Source organism: Carassius auratus, unplaced genomic scaffold (assembly GCF_003368295.1).
Source record: "Carassius auratus strain Wakin unplaced genomic scaffold, ASM336829v1 scaf_tig00027233, whole genome shotgun sequence".
NCBI classification, from domain to species: Eukaryota; Metazoa; Chordata; class Actinopteri; order Cypriniformes; family Cyprinidae; genus Carassius; species Carassius auratus.
The window spans coordinates 99,831-120,685 of NW_020525576.1; the positions used below are offsets into that span (position 1 = coordinate 99,831).

The following is a 20,855-nucleotide window of genomic DNA, read 5'->3' on the forward strand; positions in this document are numbered from 1 at the left end:
CTGCGAGTGGCAAAAAAACACACTCTCTCACCTGAAAAGAAGCAGCACAGCCTGCGGAAAAGTCTGAAAATTGTTGTTCCTGTTAATTTGTGTGTGGTCATGCATGGCGATCTTTCCGAATGTCTGATGAATAAAGCATTAATTATATTTTAAACGGTTTAGTTGTTCATTAAAAAAAGCCTGGTTAATAGAAATAGAAATAGTATAAACTAAAAATGTAAACAAAAAATATACATTTTCCCAGCCTTCAATTACCTGCATTCCAATCACAGCATAGATGAAGAAGATCATAGCGATCAGAAGAGCAACATACGGCAGGGCCTGAGGGACAACAAGAACAGTTAGACTACAACATTTGCTCAAAATATGAAAAATGGATTAGTAATCATTGTCCTCTGACCTGGAGTGATTTGACAAAAGTCCAGAGCAGGGTACGAATGCCCTCTCCCTTGCTGAGCAACTTAACCAGTCGCATGACCCGAAACAGGCGGAAGAATGTAATGGACACACGAGAGCTGTCCTCTGAGCTCTAAAGAGAAAATTAACTTTAAGTGAGCTAATGTCTGCATTAAACCCAAATTGAATCTTGAGTCTTATTAGAATTTAATAAGACTCAAATGATAGTTGAGACAGAAAACAATTGCCACTGATTTGAACTTGAACTGCACAATATGGCAAGTGATCTTCGCAAGTTTAGCCTATATTATAGACCCCATCTATTTCAGTCTTGTTGGTTGCATAAGGAAAAGAGAAACTCACACTGAACTCTGTAACCACTATGTCTACCACACTTCCCACCACAATCAGAGCATCAAAGGAATTCCACGCATCGACAAAGTAATGCTGCAGAACAGAAAATAGTTATTAAAAATCAACCAGATATTAAGAAGAACATACTTGAAATCTTCAAGATGAAATAAAGCTTCAGAATGAATAGTAAACACATATCACATCTGCAAGTGAAATGACTGACCCTGAGTCTGAGAGCCATCAGTTTAATAATCATCTCCACAGTGAAGAGGCCGGTGAAAACCATATTGAGGATGTCCATCACATAACTAAAAAATTTTGACTGGTCATAGTGCTGTGGAAGAATCCAGAAAGAGTGTGATTCTACATTCAGCATTTGACTTATGTGTTTAGATCGAGGCCTTCTTCAAATGTTTCAGTACAGCCGACTTCTCACTCAAATGGTGCTACTCAATACTGTTTTATTCTCAATACTATATCAGCACTGGCCTCAGGGTTCATGTTGGAGTTTAAGGATGCTCATATAACCTCAGAATACCACAAATAGACTAAATTCTGATTATAAATGCTGATTATACTGCTTATGTAAGACTTTTCAGACTCAGCTGTTTACCTGCACAGCCAGAGTAACAGTGTTGAGGAGAATCAGCACAAACATGATGTACTCAAAGCCTGTGGAGTTGATTATAGACCAGAACTTGTACTGCACTGGGTTTTTGGGGATGTACAGCTTCAGTGGCTGGGCCTTTAGGGCGTATTCCACACACTGTCTCTGTAAGTAACAAAAAGAAGGAGACTTAATGTGAAAAATACACACTGGAGTACAATAGTGCACAACTCATCTCAAATAGGCTATTATTCAAAATGAAAAGTCAACATGAAATCTTACATACTTGTAGTACAAATTTCAGTTCTAATTATGAATGATTAATCTGTGCATCATAACACATAGACTGCAATATTATTATTGAATACCCCATTTTACTAAGATATAAAATACTATTTAAAGGTTTGGAGTTGGTAAAATGTTTAATGTTTATGAAAAAAGTATTTACACAGTTGCATTTTTTAAAACAAAAATATGGATCAGAAAACAGTCATATTGTAAAATATTATTACACTTTGAAATAACCATTTTCTATTATAATATATTTTAAAATGTAATTTATTCTTATGGTGGCAAAGCTAAATTTTCAGCATCATTATTCTAGTCTTCAGTGTCACATGATCCTTCAGAAATTCCTCTTATGCGCTGATTTGATGCTTTTTTATTTTTTATTACATTAATTATATATATAAAAAATCATACTGACCCCAAACCTTTGAAAAAATAATTTGTCATGTTACAGAGATAAAATTGGTTGTGAACTTAAATGCAAAATGTAAAATATTGGAATATGTCAAATATTCTTGTAAAATACTGGAATATGTCAAATATTCTTGTAAAATACTGGAATATGTCAAATATTCTTGTAAAATACTGGAATATGTCAAATATTCTTTAAAATAGCCTTTCTTCCAACCTGGTTTTTGTCCAGCTCACAGTTCTTGAACTCAGCCTCTCCTTGCTCACGAAAAGTGATGATGACAAAACCCACGAAGATGTTCATCATGAAGAAGGCGATGATGATGATGTAGACGATGAAGAATATAGAGATCTCCACACGGTAGTTGTAAATGGGGCCGTGATTCTCTGCATTGGCATCAATGGCTTTGTAGAGCAGCCTGAACAAGGAAAAATGAAATGTGAAGCAGGTTGTACAAACATGGTCATGGTGAACTTCGGTGACATATGGAGGAAGATGTCAGAAGCAGACTCACGCTGGCCAACCCTCAAACGTGGAGACTGTAAACAGGGCCATCATTCCCATCAGTACATTATCGAAGTTGAATTCACTGTTGATCCAGATCCTCTCTCTCACCATTGGATGACTCACATCTCCATCTTTATACACCACAAATGTGCCCCTGTGTCACACAACCAATTTGTAGGCACAAATGGATGTCCACATAGACCACAAACAATCATTCATGACACATAAGCATACATGTTGCTCAAATGCGCACACAGTGATGATAGATGCAGAAATATGGCATACTTGCACTGTTCTGGGGTGTTTTTAGCTTCATCTGTGCAGCGATAAAATTTTCCCTACAAAATACAACAGTAATAATGCATTACAAAGTACATTAGTACATATTAGTAGTAGTATATTTATGTGTACATAAATATATTCATGTTAAACTTGTGGGAGCACAGGATGTAGAAAGCTTTTTTCTGTGTGCATTTTACTTTGAAAAGCTGAACACCGATGCAGGCAAACATGAACTGTAGTAGTGTGGTGACGATCATGATGTTCCCGATGGTCCGTATAGCCACAAACACACACTGTACCACATGCTACATACAGTACACACACACACACACACACACACACAGAGAGAAATAGAGTTTGCAGAACAACAATGGCAGAGTATGGGGTCAGTAAGACTGTTGTTTAATTAAGGATGTTTAAAATTGATCAAAAGTAACAGTAAAGACTTATATGTTACATTTAAAACTGTAATAATATTACAATATTACTGTATTTCATACTGCTATATATTATTTTTTAAATAAATGTAGCCTTAGTGGACATAAAGGACTTCTTTCAAAAACAAAACAAAACAAAAAAACTTACAGAGCCCAAATTGTGCATGTACTAAAGATTAGAGTATGTAAATGTGAACTTAAGTTAAAATCGACAGAAATATTTTCATAATTGGCAAGTTACATACAGTATATTCATGCCTTTAAAACCTTTGCCAAGAACTACACGTGCAGATAAAGCATAGACACAAACACACTAAAAGATGTACCTTGAGTCCTTTGGCTCTGTTGATCGCTCGAAGTGGCCTCAGAACTCTGAGCACCCTAAGGATCTTCACTACAGAGATGGCACTTGAACTAGTACAGAGAAATTGTAAGCAAGGTTTGACTTTGTATGTGTGCATGCAAAAAAACATCTGATCCTAATTCCTTCTTCAGTGTCTCTTAACAGTGTGATTCATATGGTTTCATAAGCAATCAAGTCATTACCCTTTTCACCTCATCAGAGTGAATACAGGTATTTCACCTTTTTCATACAATTATGTGCCAAAGTAAATACTATCAATATTTAAATTAATAGTTGAAAACATTTGTGCATCAGATTCTTATTTATTTTCACATTTGCAATGCATTCAATGCTGGATATGGGAGCCATCTTCATTTATCCACCAGAGGGCGATGCATACACTTACATACACAGACCCATACATCAGATATCACAGTTATTCTGAAAAGGGAACTTTTGATATATGAGTGTAGTGCACTTACTGCAAGAAGAAGGAGACCAGAGACACACTGACCACCAAAAGATCCAACAAATTAAACCAGTTTCTACAGAAGGAACCCTGATGGAGGAAAGCGCCATGCACTGTCATCTACAGAGAGAAAAGGGAAGGGATGTTTGAAGAAACACGAGGGCGTTATATCAGTGTAGCAACACTTCACGTTTGATTGATTCATCGGTACCTTCAGTAAGATCTCCACAGTGAATATAGAAGTGAAAGCATAATCAGCATAGCCCAGCACCTGTAGAGAGCAAAAAATCAGTTCCCCTGATATAAAAAATATATATATTTCTCACTGGCATGAATGATGTATGCTGACAGATTTGTTGCTTCCATTGCTTTTGAAGATAATCATGGTCTGAATCCTCAACATAATGTCTTCTTTAACATTCAGGGAAATAATTGCTTGATAACCATTAGTTCAGGACCTTGACCCCAGTCCTGACCCCAAATCATAATACTGATTGCTTGATCCCAGTGTTGTTCCAGGACTAACAAGGATGCTGAACAAAGAACATGTCCTACTTAAGGTAAATCATGTTAAGCTATATGTGTGTGTGTGTGTGTGTTTGATGGTCAGCTGATTGAGGGATGGCATTTCCCAGCTGGCACTGAAGAGATCAGTGCCTATCATGCCAATCAGGACAGCTGCAGTAAATTACTATTTCTGATGCTGCTTGTGTGTGAGCAGGAAGCTCACATTGTTCCTGAAGGAGTGAGCTCTGATAGGGTCCTCCGCAGCCAGAGAAATGCTGCTGAGAATGATGAAGACCAAGATGAGATTAGTGAAGATGTGGTGGTGGATCAGGAAATGGCAGCCCCTTCTTATTCTGGAGGAAAGCACAAAGAGAACTGTGGTTAGCTGTGTGTTGTCTACATGGTCCAACATTTTTTTTTAATTTATACAAAATATAAATATATATATTATCTACATTGTTCAACTCACGGAGCACATGAGGAAACATAAGACAGAAGCATTTTACATGATTATGAATATGCTGTGTCCAAAACCACTCGTTAACTATTTAGTACATAGGGAATGTCACAAAAAACATTATTTGAGTGAGTGAAAATAAGCGTATTTGGATGCATTTCCATTATGTTACATATATGTTGCATCCCAAATAATTCCAGATTTTGTAACTGAGTTTGTAAACAGAGGGAAAACTTATGTCCTTGCTGTTTAAACTACAAAAATAAAACAGATTTGAGTAAGATATGATTTTTACCATTTATCTTAAAGAGATTTGACTTGTTTACTGAACATAGGGTGAAATTTATTCGAGAAGCCAAACATTTTATTTAATTGAAAAATAACTTCAGAAAGTTTGTTCTGATACATTCCTAGTGAAAATATGAGGAAACACTATTTATATGTTTAAGGTGGAATGAGTGCCAAAAATATAGTATCCTAAATGGGGAAAAAAAGCAAAGTAATTTCTGCGGCATAACACAAAATACTGTTATATGACTTACATATTTAGAATACATATTTATATAACATAGTACCAATTATTTAATTATAGTTTACCCAAAATGTATTTTTTTAATCAAGTCATTCCAAACCTGTATGACCTACTTTCTTCGGCTCTAAAGAAGACATTTTGACGAATGATAACAAACAGTTTTGATAACCATTGACTTGCATAGTATGGATTAAAAACACAGACAATTTTTTTTTATTATTATTGTTTCTGTGTTCCAAGGAAAATAAAATCTAAAGGTTTGGAATGACAAAAGTAAATTATGACAGAATTATTTTTTGTGGGGTAATGGTCAAGCATTGTCTTGTAATAGTGTGTGAGTGGTGTAAAGTGCACACTCACGGGTTGGTCTTGCTGAGGCAGAAGAATGCACTGCCCTCTGGGATTGGTAGAACTTTCTCTTTAGGAGGAGCAAAGTCAGCAACATTGAGCTGAGTTATCCCTTCTTCCAGCAGAGAAGAACAGAAAGAAAAAGAGAGGGAGAGATAGGCCGAGAGTTAATGAGATCACAATCTAGCTCTATCGCCACCGTGCCCTTGAGTAGCCAACACTAAACCACAGGACACTCAGCAAGAAGGACTGTTAGTGCAATGTGTGTGTGCTGTAAGATGAGTAATTATGGTCACAAATGTCTTCTAAATCACTACAAAACATTTCAGAATGAAAAAACTGTTCCAGTGAAATATGCTGACTAATGTCTGTGGACTTTACCTCCATCATCTCCCTCTTCAGGCTCCTCCCCTTCCTCATACTCATCATCCATGTCCACCTGTTGAAAACAGAATTCAAGAAAGACATCAATGTGACAAATCTTCAACACCATCAAAGACAGAGGAGTTTGATTTCCATACCTTCACCTCTTTGTTCTCACTTTCAACTTCAACCTGTTCCTCTTTTTTCTCTCTGTCAGGATCAACAGAACAGCATGTCATAATTGTAGTTTGGTTTTGCATATACAGTACAGTGGGTGAAAATGTGTCTATTACTATTTTGCACAAAACAATTATCAGCATAACAGTTTCAGTAAAATGTTGATATGAAAAATTAACATGAATTTCAGAATGTCTTAGCATTTGGTTTATCTCCTTTTTGCTTTAATGAAAGAATCGTAATTCTTATTCTTATTAGTTTGTAAGGTGTATGATTTTTGTTTTTTCTTTTAAAACTTTTCTTTTTTTCTTTTTCTAGGTTTAAATGGGATTTTAGTATCTTAGATTTTGAGTGTGACTCCACTCCTGACTGTATGTTTAAGAATGATAAATGCATATTCTGTCATATTTAGAAATTTAGCTGAGGTGAGATGGTTTAAAAACACACTCATTCTTCTTATTGTCTCCATCCCCTCCAGCTAAGTTGTCAACAGCAATGGCCAAGAAGACGTTCAGCAGGATATCTTAGAAACCAGAGGTTAAGATCCAACAACCATACAAACAGAAAGATAACAAACCAAAACCAACATCAACAACAAAACAGAAATCAGGATTTGCACTCAGGATGGAAAGATATGTTTTCTTTCAGTCAAAGAACAATGTTTTTGAAATAGTGTTAAGTTGGAAACTAGTACATAACTGATTTTTTTTTAACTGCATCACTAATGACGAAAAGGCTGTGGTTTTTATTCCCAGGGAATGCTTTAATCAATCCAATGTATACCTAGAATGCAATGATGCAAGTGCAAATCGCTTTGTTAATGAATGTAATAAATGTAAGTGAATAAAACTGTTGGTGTTTTGTTGATGATATCAGATAAACAAAATTAAAGCATAATAAATAAAGCAAGTGAATCTGGTTTCAGATAGAAAAGGATACAATTACCACAAATGAACAAAATAACAAAGTAAAGACAGACTATCATTCCAGGGAAAACTGGGCCGCCGTATGCCATGATACCATCATACATTACTACATTCCAGTCTTCACCTGTTAATATCTGAAGAGAAAAAAAGACCTACATTTAGCACAAAAAACTTAATAACTCAGCTATACAAAACAATTTAAAACAATGACTTCCTTAACTTTATACTTTAAATGCATCATGCTTCTTTAAAAAGCATTGTACATTATAGATTTTAAATTATTTTTCTGCTTATTAAATAACAAAACGTAATGTTTATACAGTTTTAAGGGAGTTTATTACCTGAAAGCAGGTGAGCAGGGCCTGAGGGAAGGAATCAAAGGTACTTCTCTTGGTTTGTGTCTCATCAAAGTTGAACTTCCCTCCAAATAACTGCATGCCAAGCAGAGCGAAGATGATGAGGAAGAGGAAGAGCAGCAGCAGCAGGGAGGCAATGGACTTCATGGAATTCAGTAGCGAGGCCACCAGATTGGACAAAGCCGTCCAGTGTCTAAGGAAGACAAGAGTAGTAAGAATTAGCAGGGAGGAATTGTGATAGGGAAGGAGTGAAACAACACGAACAACACCAGAGGAAATTTAACTAAAATAACTAAATCACACATAGTTTTTAGACATGCTCTATATTTGACAGGGTTTCAAACATTAGAAACTTAAAAACACTGTAAAAAATGCTGCTTATTAGTGTTCGACCGATATATCGGCCGATATTTGACATTTTTCAATTATCAGCATCAGCCAATACATATTTCTGCTTGGCCAATGTGTTCGTTTTTAATCCATTGACAAATGATTTTTAATTTCTTTAATATTAATAATAATTAAAAAATATATATCGGCTATCACACCCCTGCTGTCCAAGATATCGGCATCGACTGTCAATAAAAACAATATCGCTTGACCACAACTGCTTATATGATATTCATTTTCTTCAGTTTTAAAGAGTTTGCTTATATGTACCCAATTAAAGGAAGTGGTGAAATTGTTTAGGAGGCCTGAGTACCGTGTGACTTTGAAGATCCGAAGCAGGCGGACGCAGCGCAACACTGAGATGCCGAGCGGTGGCATGATCTCCATCTCCACTAGAACCGTCTCCAGAATCCCACCGCACACAACAAAACAGTCGAAACGGTTGAAAAATGCCACAAAATATGCCTGCAACCCCAGACTGTACATTTTCAACAACATCTCCACCGTGAATAACGAGAGAAGAACCTTATTGGCAATATCTATGAGAGAGACAGAAAAAGAAAGAGAGGAGAGACACAGCAGTAAGAAAACATCAGCTAATAAGAGTTTTATCAATAAAAGTGTGGCCGATGCTGTGAGACAGTACACATGCATGTCAGTAAGGTGATGTTTGGAAACACCTACATACCCTGGACGTCTGTGAGCCAGTCTGGTTGGTTATAATGTTCTGAGGCACTGAGAGCCGTGTTGAGGAAGACCAGGATCAAGACCAACCAATAGAAAGTCACAGATTTCACTGCTGTACGACAGTTTCTGCGAATGTAACGGTTCCAGCGGCGCAGGGTACGACTAAGCAAACACACACAAAAGTACTTATCACTGTATGCATATATATATATATATATATATATATATATATATATATATATATATATATATATATATATATATATATATATATATATTACAGTTAAATAAAAAATTCCATAATACACATGTATATATTATTGTGAATTATATGTATGTATATTTACCAAAATATACATATTGTTATGAATATACACAAAATCCAGAACAATAAGTCATGAACTAAGTGATCAAAGCTGTTATAAAGGGAATACACTGCAAAAAATGATTTACATAATCTGTATTTTTGCCCTTTATGCCAGAAAATAAATTATCAGTAAAATACATCATCTTGATGCGATGTATCGTAAATACAGATATTTTATTCTGGCAAAAATATCTAAATATCTTTAAATGTACTTAAAAAGTAGAACTGCATAAGGTAAAACTTAAGTTTATTAAATGAATATTTTCCCCCAAAAAATGAAAATGTGCTGAAATGTTACTTAACTTCAAGCCATCAAAGATGTAGATGCATTTGTTTCTTCATTGGAACAGATTTATAGATATTTTGCTTTACATCATGTGCTCACCACTGGAGATATTTGTTTGAACTCTCATTCTGACGGCACCCATTAACTGCAGAGGAATTATGGGTCATCAAATGATAGAATTTTACATTCCTCCAAATCTGTTGTGATGAAGAAACCAAGCTCATTTACATCTTGGACGGCCTGAGGATGAATACATTTCTAGCACATTGAAATTTTTAGGTGAACTAATCATTTAAGTTTTTACTGCCCCAATGACAAATTTCTTGTTTCGTTTTAAGTATAAACCTTTAAGCATGAACTAAATTTAGCTAGATTTATATTTTAAACAAAAAGCAAAATTTATATATCCAGTTGGCGGATCCTGAACTACTAGTTGTTCCTCACAGTTACTCACCAGCACGGGAGCTTCATAATGCGAGCACTAAAGTCAAAGGACAGTGAAGAAAACAAAACGACAATAAGCTCAAAGAACATCACAACACAGAGCAATTGGCAAAATGATGGCAAAAAGAAAAGATCCAGTTCAGATACTGAAACAAAGACAGCCAAAGAACCCAGAGTAATGAGCTGACTTGTAAAAGCACAAAGAATACAAAGAAAAGAGAACACAATGAGCTGCAACTGAGAAATTAAGAGATGACTCTTCATTATAGCTGATAACAACTTTCATTAGTAAGCCAGCTGGACAACACAATGACAAATGTAGTGTGTTATGCTGTTTCTAATTATAATGGATATGTATGTGTGCGTATATCTTTACCAGCAAGCAGCACAACAATCTGTGTGTTCCTCATCTATGTTTTCAGTGTTGACAGAAGCTGTTTCACTGGCTGGAAGACTTGCTAAAGTAAGTGAAAATAGGAAGAGAGCAAAATTTACACAGAGACAGGAAAGGACAGTAAAAAAGAGAGGTATAAGAGAGACAAAGAGAAAGAAAAATGTCGGCCACACATTGACACAGTTTTTCAGAAAAGCAATCTTTTTGAAATAGGGTCAAAGCACTTATTAATATGGGTCCAGCCAAGAGATGTGATTTCTAGCCCCTGATGTGAATTACACAACTAGACAAGACAAAGTTGTGGGGGGCTATGTATAAAGTAGTGGTGAAGTGAAGGGGTCATGAGTCTCGTTCTGATTGGTCGTACCATGGGTTTCATTTGAGTGGCTGAACCAGCCGAATTTCCCCCTCTTCTTATCAGCTAGGTCACGCAGCGTCACACCTGAGGGGAGATTGAAAGATGGAGAGAAAAAGAGTGAGAGACATGGAGTAGAACAAAATGAGAAATAGAACAAAAGGGAAAGCAGGTTGGGGAGAAAAATGGCCATGGTTCTGTCTGAAGATGTTTGTAGATGTCTTACATCTTATATTACACAAACGTGTGGCATCAGGGAAATCTTTACCTCAAACGTCAAGAGTGAAATGAGATGTTTAATTTTATTAATAGTAAATAGGGTCCTCAGTTGAAGGTCAAATCTGCCCCTTCTGCAAAAATAATGATTAATCTTTTGGGGTCTAGGGTAGAGTTATTTATTAATATGTATCTAATACAATAGTATTTATCATTATTTTAAATGAATTTTTTTTTTTACATTTTAAATTTTTATTTTTATTTTACTTTTAAAGTTTCAGTCATTATTTCTGCTTTATTTCTACTAACATTAACTAATGTATTTGTAAGAGGGTGATTTGAGGTGCTAAAAATTCAAAACGTAGTTAACATTTTTACTTTACATTTTAATTAAATGTGCACACATTTATATATATATATATATATATATATATATATATATATATATATATATATATATATATATATATATATATATATATATATATATGTGTGTGTGTGTGTGTGTGTATATATTCTACAGATAATATTTTAATAAATTGCTTTGGCCTTAGTCGTTTTAAAATGATGCTTAAGACTTCTCTCATTTGATCTGAATGAGTCATCATAAATTATATAACTGCCATTACATTTTAATTGGGGGACCTCAGAAAGGGTTCAGCATATTTGTGGCCCTTAGGGTCAGAACATAAAAAAAAAAAAAAAAAAAAAAAAAACATGTCTTAATTAATTGTCTCTGTATGGTAAACTAGTATAGGGGAAACAGGTGATCAACAAGTGATATCAAGGACAAAGGGGTCTAGATGATTTAACAGAGGAAGAGATCTCACGTCTGTTCCCATCCTCATCAAACTCATCAATGTCCTCAGCCTGAGTGAGCCAGTCCATATATCCACACAGATCCTCCTCCATCTGCTGTCTCTCACGAAGCTTCTGGAAATCTCCGCGAGCTTTCGCCTTCTCTCTCTCCTTAGAGAATTCTCTACACACAAGTATGGCCTGTTAGACAAGCAAAACAACACGCACAATACAGAGGCAAACACACACCGTGGACCTTCACACTCTGTTTAATGGAGAGATAAGCAGCACGAGGCAGAACTTTGGAAAATCCTGCAGTCTACAGGAAATCAAACTGTTACTATCAGCAAGTGAGGATTGTAAAACATCTGATATCTGCTCATCTACTGCTGTCCTCTGTTACTCACACAGACATGCAACAAGTTAGAATGCACAGGTTTTAATGTCATGAAATGACAAAGCCTTAGCTCATAAATATTAATTGGGTTATGAACTAAATGTTTAAATACTTAATTTGTCATGTGATGTATCTATCATGTTATTTATGCTTTCAAAGTCAAAACTGAAACATTAACATTAAGACAACAAAAGTGGTAGAGTGGTAAATACAGCTCATACTGTACTTGCCCACAAACACATCTATCCTATAAACTCACCCGCTCAACACACCCAACACAAGGTTGAGAACAAAGAAGGATCCAAAGATGACCAGACTGACAAAGTAAACCCACGGCAGCTCAAAACCAATTGCATCATTCATCTACAGAGATGAACACACAGGCAAAGGCAACTGTATCAGTGTTGCACACAATCACTTCCTTAAAAGAGAATTATGGCCCATTACAGTCAATCTGAAGACACAGCTTACGTAGTTACCCAGTACAAGACGTCTGTCCAGCCCTCCATTGTGATGCACTGGAACACTGTTAACATGGCGAAGAAGAAGTTATCAAAGTTAGTGATCCCGCCGTTTGGTCCGTCCCACTTTCCCCTGCATTCTGAGCCATTGACAGTACACTGGCGACCGTGACCCACATACGCACATGGGACTGGATCATCGTCTGCATAATTATCTGAAAAAAAGATAAGAGATAGACAGATGGAGTAAGATGGAGAGTGACAGGAAATCCACATAAATATTTTATGAGAGTATGTGTGGTTACTTGTGCCTATAAAATAACAGGTGCGATGCATTCGTCCGATGAAGAGCTCCAGTCCAATGATAGCGTAGATGATGATGACAAAGAGGACAAGAAGAGAAATGTGCAACAGGGGAACCATTGCCTTCATGATGGAGTTTAACACAATCTGCAGGCCTGCACACACACAGAGCATAGAAATGATCATAATGGTCCACGATCCCAAAACTTTATATTAAAAAACATTGTACTTTTGAATAAGAAGAAACATTCTCATTCTCACTGTTTCTGTCCATTATATCAGTATTATTATTTTATTATTTTTGCAAATAATGTATTTTTAAAATAGTCAGCATTTCATTAAAACATATTTATTTATTTTAGGCCCATTTTTCTATTACTAACATGGCATATATTTGGGGGTTGGGGGTAATTAAATTAAATTAAATTATGTTCAAAAGTAAGGGGTTTGTAAGATTTTTCCTGTCCCTTAGATTAACCAGACTGCATTAATTTAATCAAAAATACAGTAATATTCTGAAATATTAATGCAATTTAAAATATTAAAATATATTATCCATGTCATGGTAATGCTGATTTTCTGATTAGCTGATCTTCAGTGTAATATGATCCTTCAGAAATCATGGTAACATTCTGATTTATTAAAAATACTGAAAATATTTTGATGAATAAAAGGTCCAAAAGAAGATTTTGAAAACAAAATATTTTTGTAACAATGTAAAAGTTGCTGTTGCACTTTTGAGCAATTTAATGAAGTCTTGCTGAATCAAAACATTAATTTCTCTTTAAAACATTTTACTGACTCCAAACATCAACAAAAACATTTTATTTGAAAATAATGTTAAAAATGACAAAATGTGTGTGACTTGTCATTCGATTATCACCATGAAGAATCTTTTTCAACTCATCTTTGTTATCGTCAAAATAAAATAAAAATAAATCTGTCAACATTTTTTCAAACATTTTATATAAATGACTGACTGACTTTGTGGTTGATAGATTAATTGACTGGCACCATAATCAATTTACCTTGATCAAGACAATAACAGCCAGAACCATAACAGCATTTCAGCTGCACATAGTGAGGAATTTTTAATGTGTGTTTTCCAGTAAATGTAATGGGTATTTGAACAAGAAGAAGTGTCCTCGTTCAATGTCATTTTGCCTCACTGGGAGAACTGCCAGTATTAACGTGCAGGTGAGCACATGAGGGAGAAATACCATCATTCATGCCAGTAGGCAGGAAAGATCCAGAACCACAGCTTCTAAATGTACTGTAGTGGAATAAGGCAATGGTTTTCATGGTCCTGTTTTCTTGACCAGCCAGTTGTACAGTAGCAAATGGAATTGTGTTTTCAGCACCATGGACAGTGCTCTTAGAAATAATCATCTTAATATTGTAAAGACAAGCAATAAATGACAAGAAATTAGTTGGTGAATGATTCAGGAGTGTGTGGCAGTGGGTCTGATTTTGAAATGACTGTACAACTGCACAGCCTCAGGTAGCAATCATGAGTCAAGCTCAACTACTGAGGATACTGAATAAATATTCAGGCCTAAATTATCATGACGCTAGAGAGGCTGATCTACACCAGCCCCTCTGATTAACTGTTATTAGCTATTAACTGTTCAAAACACTGGTGCATCACAGAAGCACATCACTCCATACAAAAACTCCATGACTGTTTTCTCTTAGAATCCATTACTGAATAGTTCATAGCAATGTAAACCAGATTAAATCAGGCATCAAATTTTCGAACTTGTTTTATTACTAACACAAACTCACTGGGCACTCCTGAAACCAGTCTGAGGGGTCGCAAGACTCTGAAGGCTCGGAGAGCTTTGACATCCAGACCTCCTGGTTTCCCTGGCGTGTGGGAAGTTGTTTCACCAGACTTATGGGTAACAGTCTCCAATACCACACTGAACAACCTGCAGAACACAAAACAGCAAAAGCAAATTCACACGAATATGGCTCATTAAATATACATCCAATTCTAAAATGTAATTAAGTTATTCTGAGCTGTCACTTTAAAATCTGAACTTCAATTATTTGTCAAGATTAAAAAACATTTTTCATATTGATTTTCATATGCATATTGACATATGTTTAAACTAATAATTAGAGTGTTTGATTATTTGATAGATTTTGCTCTTACTTTCATACATACAAAAACTAAATCTAAAAAATACCAAAATTAGATGGCATATTACTAGTAATTTTAGCAAATCTGACTAAAATGAATATGAATTGCAAAAAGTGAACTAGGTCGTTTTTACTGAATCTATAAAATAGAGTTGAAATAAAGCTACCAGACTAGCTGGTATAGTCTGATTATGATACTATTTCTTTTTAGGGTGTCAAAAACATACAAAATGACCAGTGTAGCTTGGTTTATTAACAAATTACTATTTTTAGTGAATCAAGTACAATGTGAAAAGAGTAACTTGGTCCCGAATGAATGAGTATTTTGAGCCAGTTCTTTTTAGGGCTTCAAAATATACAGCATGACCAGTATAGCCTGATTCCTGAAAGCATGACTCTAATAAGCTAGTTCTTGCCAGTGAGTAAAAAACATACAAAGTGACCAGAGTAACCTGATTCCCCAAATGAATGACTCTTACAAGTCAGTTCTTTTCAGTGGTTTAAAAACATACAGATTGGCTTGCAAAATTTATTCCCAAATGAATGTAGTTGTGGAAGCTGGCTGGGCAACAATATTTGTGGCAGCTATCCCAGCTATCTTTGTGCTTTCATGCATGCACATGCACGAACAAATACTCTTAGGGTGGCATCAGTATTATAAGCAGGAGTAATATAATGTTTAATGCTGTGTGTTGGGAACAGATCCACCTGCTCATTAGCTGTTCTGTCTGTGAGTTTAATGAAATCTCTAATCAATACTAAAAAAAGCTCTCAAAATTGCACTCAAAAGACGCTAAATGCCTGGCACAGTCATCTTTCTTTAGATAATTAACCATCACTATGACCAACTGGCCATTAATGACACCAGAACAGCTGTTTAGTCCCATTTTAGCAGGACAGAAAGAGCTCTGGAGATTGTCACTCTTTAAATACACTCTATGGTGTGCACAGGAAGCAACTGAGTTTAAATAGCAATGTACTATGAAGGAAAGATTCTTGTTTTAGTGGATAGAACTTGTATTTACACACTTCTCACATTTACAAACATTAACCACAGGGCTGTAGAGCATGATGTGGAAAATTAAGGTTAGCGCCTAGTCTCTGTAGGTCAGATTAAGACACAGTGAGGGAGCGAGCGAGCGGGAGAGAGGATTGACAGCCACATCTGACCAGATAATCCGAGGGAGAGAGGTTGAAAAAAGGGAGAAATGAGGGAAACAGGGGGTAAAGAGAACCACAGGACAAGAGGAGAATTGCTGAATAAGAGAGCTGCTGCTGGCCATTACAGAACCTGAATAAAAATCAGTTATGAAAATTAATATGCGAGTGAATCATTGGAGAAAAGGCTGTGATGTTATTATGACTCATTTTTAAATGAAAACAACATCAAACAAGGGTGGATGGAGGGCTACATAGTGGCGAAGATGGTGCCGTACCCTACGATGACGATGACAAAGTCCAGTAAATTCCAGCCGTTGCGGATGTAGGAGCTCGGGTGCATGACGAGGCCGTACGCAAGGATCTTCAGAAACGTCTCGATGGTGAAGATGATCAAAAACACATATTCAACTTGTTCCTAAAGAGACGCAAAGAGAAGAGAAAGGGTCAAACACACTTACAAACAACATACAATTTAAAGAGATGCAGATAACAATAATATTATTGTTATATTGGCCTATAGTCAAATCAGACTGTAATCAGATTGTAATTTTAAAAATGATTTCAAATGATTATTTGTGCTCATAAGCCTAAATTGATTTTTTTTTTTTTACTTTTTGTCTTCATTAATTTATTTTAAATGAATTAAATGATAAATTAAGTTTTAAAAGTACAGATATTCCATGTAGTCGCTTAATTAATATGGTCACAAACCTGAATATAAAGTTTGAGGCATACAAATCATACCTTCAAAACAATATTCAAAAGCGGATGCAATAAAAATAAGCATATTAATTGTTGTCAGAAAGAAATAGACTATATTATAATAGGTAAGTGTGTGCACTGGTATGACCCCATGACCTGTTCACAAGTGAGAGAGACATTGAGGGCCGCTCTTGAGCTGGAGCTGGACTTTAAAACGGGAAATCTGTGAGTATTTCAAAGGATTACTAATCTGTCATCCTCTACTTTCTCCACCTCCCTCTCTTTTGCCGCTGCTGGCGTACGACAGCAGCCTGTCCACAGTGGTAGCACACTTGTGTGCACACACATACTACCACCATATAAACATACAAATACAGAGAAATAGCAAACTAACCACAAAAAAAACCCAACACCATCTGTATAAAACACAAGACAATATCATATGGACAGTAACAACCATACTCATACACACTGCTGTTCTTGATTTGATGTAAAGTGGCATACAACATAAACTTCCCTTTGCTGGACTGTATGTCTCGGTCTGAAGTATGCAGAAACTTTAAGAAAACCAACAGGAACAGAACATCCATAACTATTTCTGAAGCTCTCAACTGCATATCCCCTTCCTTAGATGCACAGATAGACCATGGGAATTAATGACTGATGAATTAATAATTAATGTTTATGTAGTATAATTAATTATAAAAAAAAATATATATATAATGAAACTAATTTAATTGTCTTCTTTTTAGGGCTTTTGTCAGCGCATATTGGTATGTGCAATTGATCACAATTATTTCAATGAATTAATCTAAAAATAGTTGAATTATTTCAATTATTGAAGACAACATGAAACCAAGATGATGGTTAGTGAAATATAACAAACAATATGGCAGAGCAAAAGACCAACCAGCTCTGTGAGAGAAGAGACTGGCAGCAAACACACACTCATTAAATACATGCCCCCTCTTCTGCACCTGGAATCCAGGATGTGGCTTTAAGCATCAGAACAAAAATGGAGAGCAAGAGCGAGAGTGAGAGAGAGTGAGAGAGATGGGGTGATGGGGGAAGGGTGATGAGAGACATGGGAGGAAGAGTAAGCTGCTTATCAGGACCAAGAGCATTTAGAGCATCCAAACGAACAGGCAGTTCGTACAATCTCCCCTGTCCACCACTCTCTCTCTTTACAACCCCTCCCTGTCTTTTTCTCTTTTACGTCATTTGGGTGTCCTGTTATCCTGCAAAAACCCAAAGAGGAAGGCAGTGCAGCTGATTTTGGCATCTTTAAAATACTGAACTAAAGATTAAACTTACGTCATGCATTGTTCTGTTTTCCGATTTCAATGTTAACTTTTGTCTTCTGTGGGCATTATTGGCACCGTTAACTGTTATTAAAGGGACAGTGTGGTCTGGTAGCCACTGCAGGTAAGGAAGGACCTCTGGTTGATGAGAACTAACAGGTGTTTGCATTTTGCAGGTGAGCCGTTGGACAGGTGAAAAGGAGCAGAGAAGGGCAGTCTGGGCAGTGAACTTGCATGGGAGCTGCGCTAAGGGGGTGTCTTGTATGCTTAAATTTGAGTTGAGGCTGAAAAGCTCTCATGCTATATTTTTGTTTGCTTGAGTGTATGAATAAATTTAGCACACTGTGGAGCAGCTTCCTGAACTGTTTCCTTCATTCCCACCACCTCAAGTTTAAGCTTTCCCACAGACAGTTCACATGAATAAGAAAATGATGTCGCCCTCGTGAGTCATTTAAAAACTTTATTACTTTCCTTCTTCTGTGGAACATAAAAGGAGATATTTTGAGAAATATTTAATTTTTTGTCTTTACAAACGAAATTAATCGTATGGACACATTCTCCAAATGTCTTTTTTTCGTGGAACAAAATAAGGTATTAGAGTGAGCAAAAATTACAGAATTTTCATTTTTGGGTGATCTATCATATAATTTTAATAATTAAAGTAGTCCACTACCAAATGTCCAACAGTGAACATACAATAAATATAAACAAAAATTTCACCAAAAAATAATTTTTACCTTTAAACGTTTTTTTGAAGGGTTGTGTGACACTGAAAACTTGAGCAATAGATGGTGAAAATTCACGGGAATAAATTACGTTTTAAAACAGAAACTGCTAATTGCAAAAATATTTCACAATATTGCAATTTTTAGTTTGTTTTTGATCAAATAAATGCAGCTTTGATGAGCATAAGAAACTTCTTTCAAAAAACATGAAAAATTATTGTAATTAATCCAAACTTTGACCTTTGTGTGTGTTGGCATGTAACAATGAAACAAACAAATTAAATATAACAATTGCAATGGAAAGAAGTACTATGAACTTCATATCACCACAGTGAATTCCCAGTGAAAAGCACTGTGACTGCGGGAATGCCCATAAGATCTTGCACTTGAATAATTTAGCAGTGTATGTTTAGTCAAAACAGAAGGATTCTTGATTAATGAGTATGTATTTCTTTTATTTCTTACATTTTTAGAATTAAATATGTTTTAGCTCTATTTATTTATTTATTATGATGTTTTATCATAAAAATGAAGTCATTCAATCATTTGTGTTCCCTTTGCTAAAATTTCTGAATTAGTTTTCTTCTTCAAACAAAATGTATCTAAAAAGGCAGACACAAAGCCTAACTCAGAAAGGCATTTATTCAGAACCAAAGCCCATACACTTACTTTAAACATCTCCACAATATTATTTTACATCCTAGAAAGCACTGGTGTTTTTCACTTGAAATGTAAATCTAATGTGTATGCAATTCAGCAAGTGAATTTTACAGCCCCACAAAAACAGCTGACTCTGGAAGAATACACTGCCATTCGTTCATTAGTTCATGCTAATGAAACGAATGCTGTGATCTCTCATCTGGGTTGCACATTACGCCCTGTTGCCACTGCAGTGTCACTTCTCTTACATTTTAATGCAAATTCTTCTTCTATAAAAAGAAAGCGATGCTCTGATGGGACAGACATGAGGCAATGCCTGAGGGGGTCGTGTCCAAGGTCCTGATCGCATACGACTCGATTGGTCTCCTCTCTCTCATTTCCTTTCTTTCTCTTCCTGTTTCTCTCACATAAGCCTTAGGGAAGATCCCCTCCACTACAGAACTTCACAACACATCGAGCATTTCGGTACGAATGGGGCGCAGTCACACGTGCCTGTTCACTCGAGATGACAACGGGACAACTCTGAGGCTCTCATGGCTGATTTGGCAATGTCCAGTGAAAGTGCTACTGTGCCGAGATGTGGAGAAAGGATTTATGGACTTAAACGAAAGGTGTTTCATTTGGTCCGACCTCTACTGAGAAACAATAGCTAGGGGCGCTTCTCTTTCATTTAGGATTTCTCTCTCATCTCAGTGACCTTTGCATGGCGAGGTTAGGCTGTAGTGCGCACAAGCTCATGCAGACTCATATTGTTGCATGCCTCACTGCAGCCATAGAGGAAAAAAGGCATTTTGTTTCCTCGATGCCACTATGAGCAAATTAAATCCTTGTAGTCTCAGATACAGGTGCCAACATCATAGAAACAGAGGGACGCTGGTGTAGGGAGATTTAAATAAAAAATCTGCCCAAAAAGTATGTCACCACTTATTCATCCTCATGCCAAAAATTTATTTTTTTGCCCATACATTGAAACTCATAGAAGACAAATGTTCAAAATGTCTTCTTTTGTGTTTGACAGAAGAAATAAAGTCATACAGGTTTGGAATGTCAATAGGGTGAGTAAACTATGACAGAATTGTAATTTTTGGGGGGTGAACTGTCCCTTTAAGAATGGCTGCTGAGTGGATCAAATGTGACGCTCTCTGATGGGATACAAAGAGAGGCTGTACAATGAGGAGGATTACAGAGTAATACCACATCATCAAACAGCAAAAAAAAGAAGGATTTTCACCTCAAAATGGAACCTGATTTTCAAATTGTTATATTCAAAGTACAAAGCTTCCAGAAATTTCTGACACTGGG

At 36.0% G+C, this 20,855-nt stretch overlaps 1 protein-coding gene across 1 annotated transcript in view; it reads right to left on the reverse strand.

The window, feature by feature from the left end:
* The window catches only part of LOC113079157 (voltage-dependent L-type calcium channel subunit alpha-1D-like), a 35,268-nt gene that overhangs the window by 8,611 nt on the left and 5,802 nt on the right, over positions 1–20,855 (reverse strand). Inside the window, exons 4-33 of the mRNA XM_026251361.1 lie at positions 16,441–16,580; positions 14,645–14,790; positions 12,862–13,014; positions 12,575–12,771; positions 12,355–12,458; positions 11,731–11,882; positions 10,697–10,771; positions 10,312–10,393; positions 8,840–9,000; positions 8,465–8,690; positions 7,747–7,954; positions 7,419–7,539; positions 6,927–7,002; positions 6,461–6,512; positions 6,321–6,378; positions 5,952–6,054; positions 4,826–4,955; positions 4,307–4,366; positions 4,109–4,215; positions 3,610–3,697; positions 3,044–3,151; positions 2,850–2,902; positions 2,572–2,718; positions 2,274–2,475; positions 1,364–1,522; positions 974–1,084; positions 760–843; positions 401–529; positions 256–321; positions 32–123 (exon numbers count right to left, since the gene is read on the reverse strand). Coding sequence (XP_026107146.1) covers positions 32–123; positions 256–321; positions 401–529; positions 760–843; positions 974–1,084; positions 1,364–1,522; positions 2,274–2,475; positions 2,572–2,718; positions 2,850–2,902; positions 3,044–3,151; positions 3,610–3,697; positions 4,109–4,215; positions 4,307–4,366; positions 4,826–4,955; positions 5,952–6,054; positions 6,321–6,378; positions 6,461–6,512; positions 6,927–7,002; positions 7,419–7,539; positions 7,747–7,954; positions 8,465–8,690; positions 8,840–9,000; positions 10,312–10,393; positions 10,697–10,771; positions 11,731–11,882; positions 12,355–12,458; positions 12,575–12,771; positions 12,862–13,014; positions 14,645–14,790; positions 16,441–16,580 — 3,590 coding nt within the window. The remainder of the gene's footprint in view (positions 1–31; positions 124–255; positions 322–400; positions 530–759; positions 844–973; positions 1,085–1,363; positions 1,523–2,273; positions 2,476–2,571; positions 2,719–2,849; positions 2,903–3,043; positions 3,152–3,609; positions 3,698–4,108; positions 4,216–4,306; positions 4,367–4,825; positions 4,956–5,951; positions 6,055–6,320; positions 6,379–6,460; positions 6,513–6,926; positions 7,003–7,418; positions 7,540–7,746; positions 7,955–8,464; positions 8,691–8,839; positions 9,001–10,311; positions 10,394–10,696; positions 10,772–11,730; positions 11,883–12,354; positions 12,459–12,574; positions 12,772–12,861; positions 13,015–14,644; positions 14,791–16,440; positions 16,581–20,855) is intronic.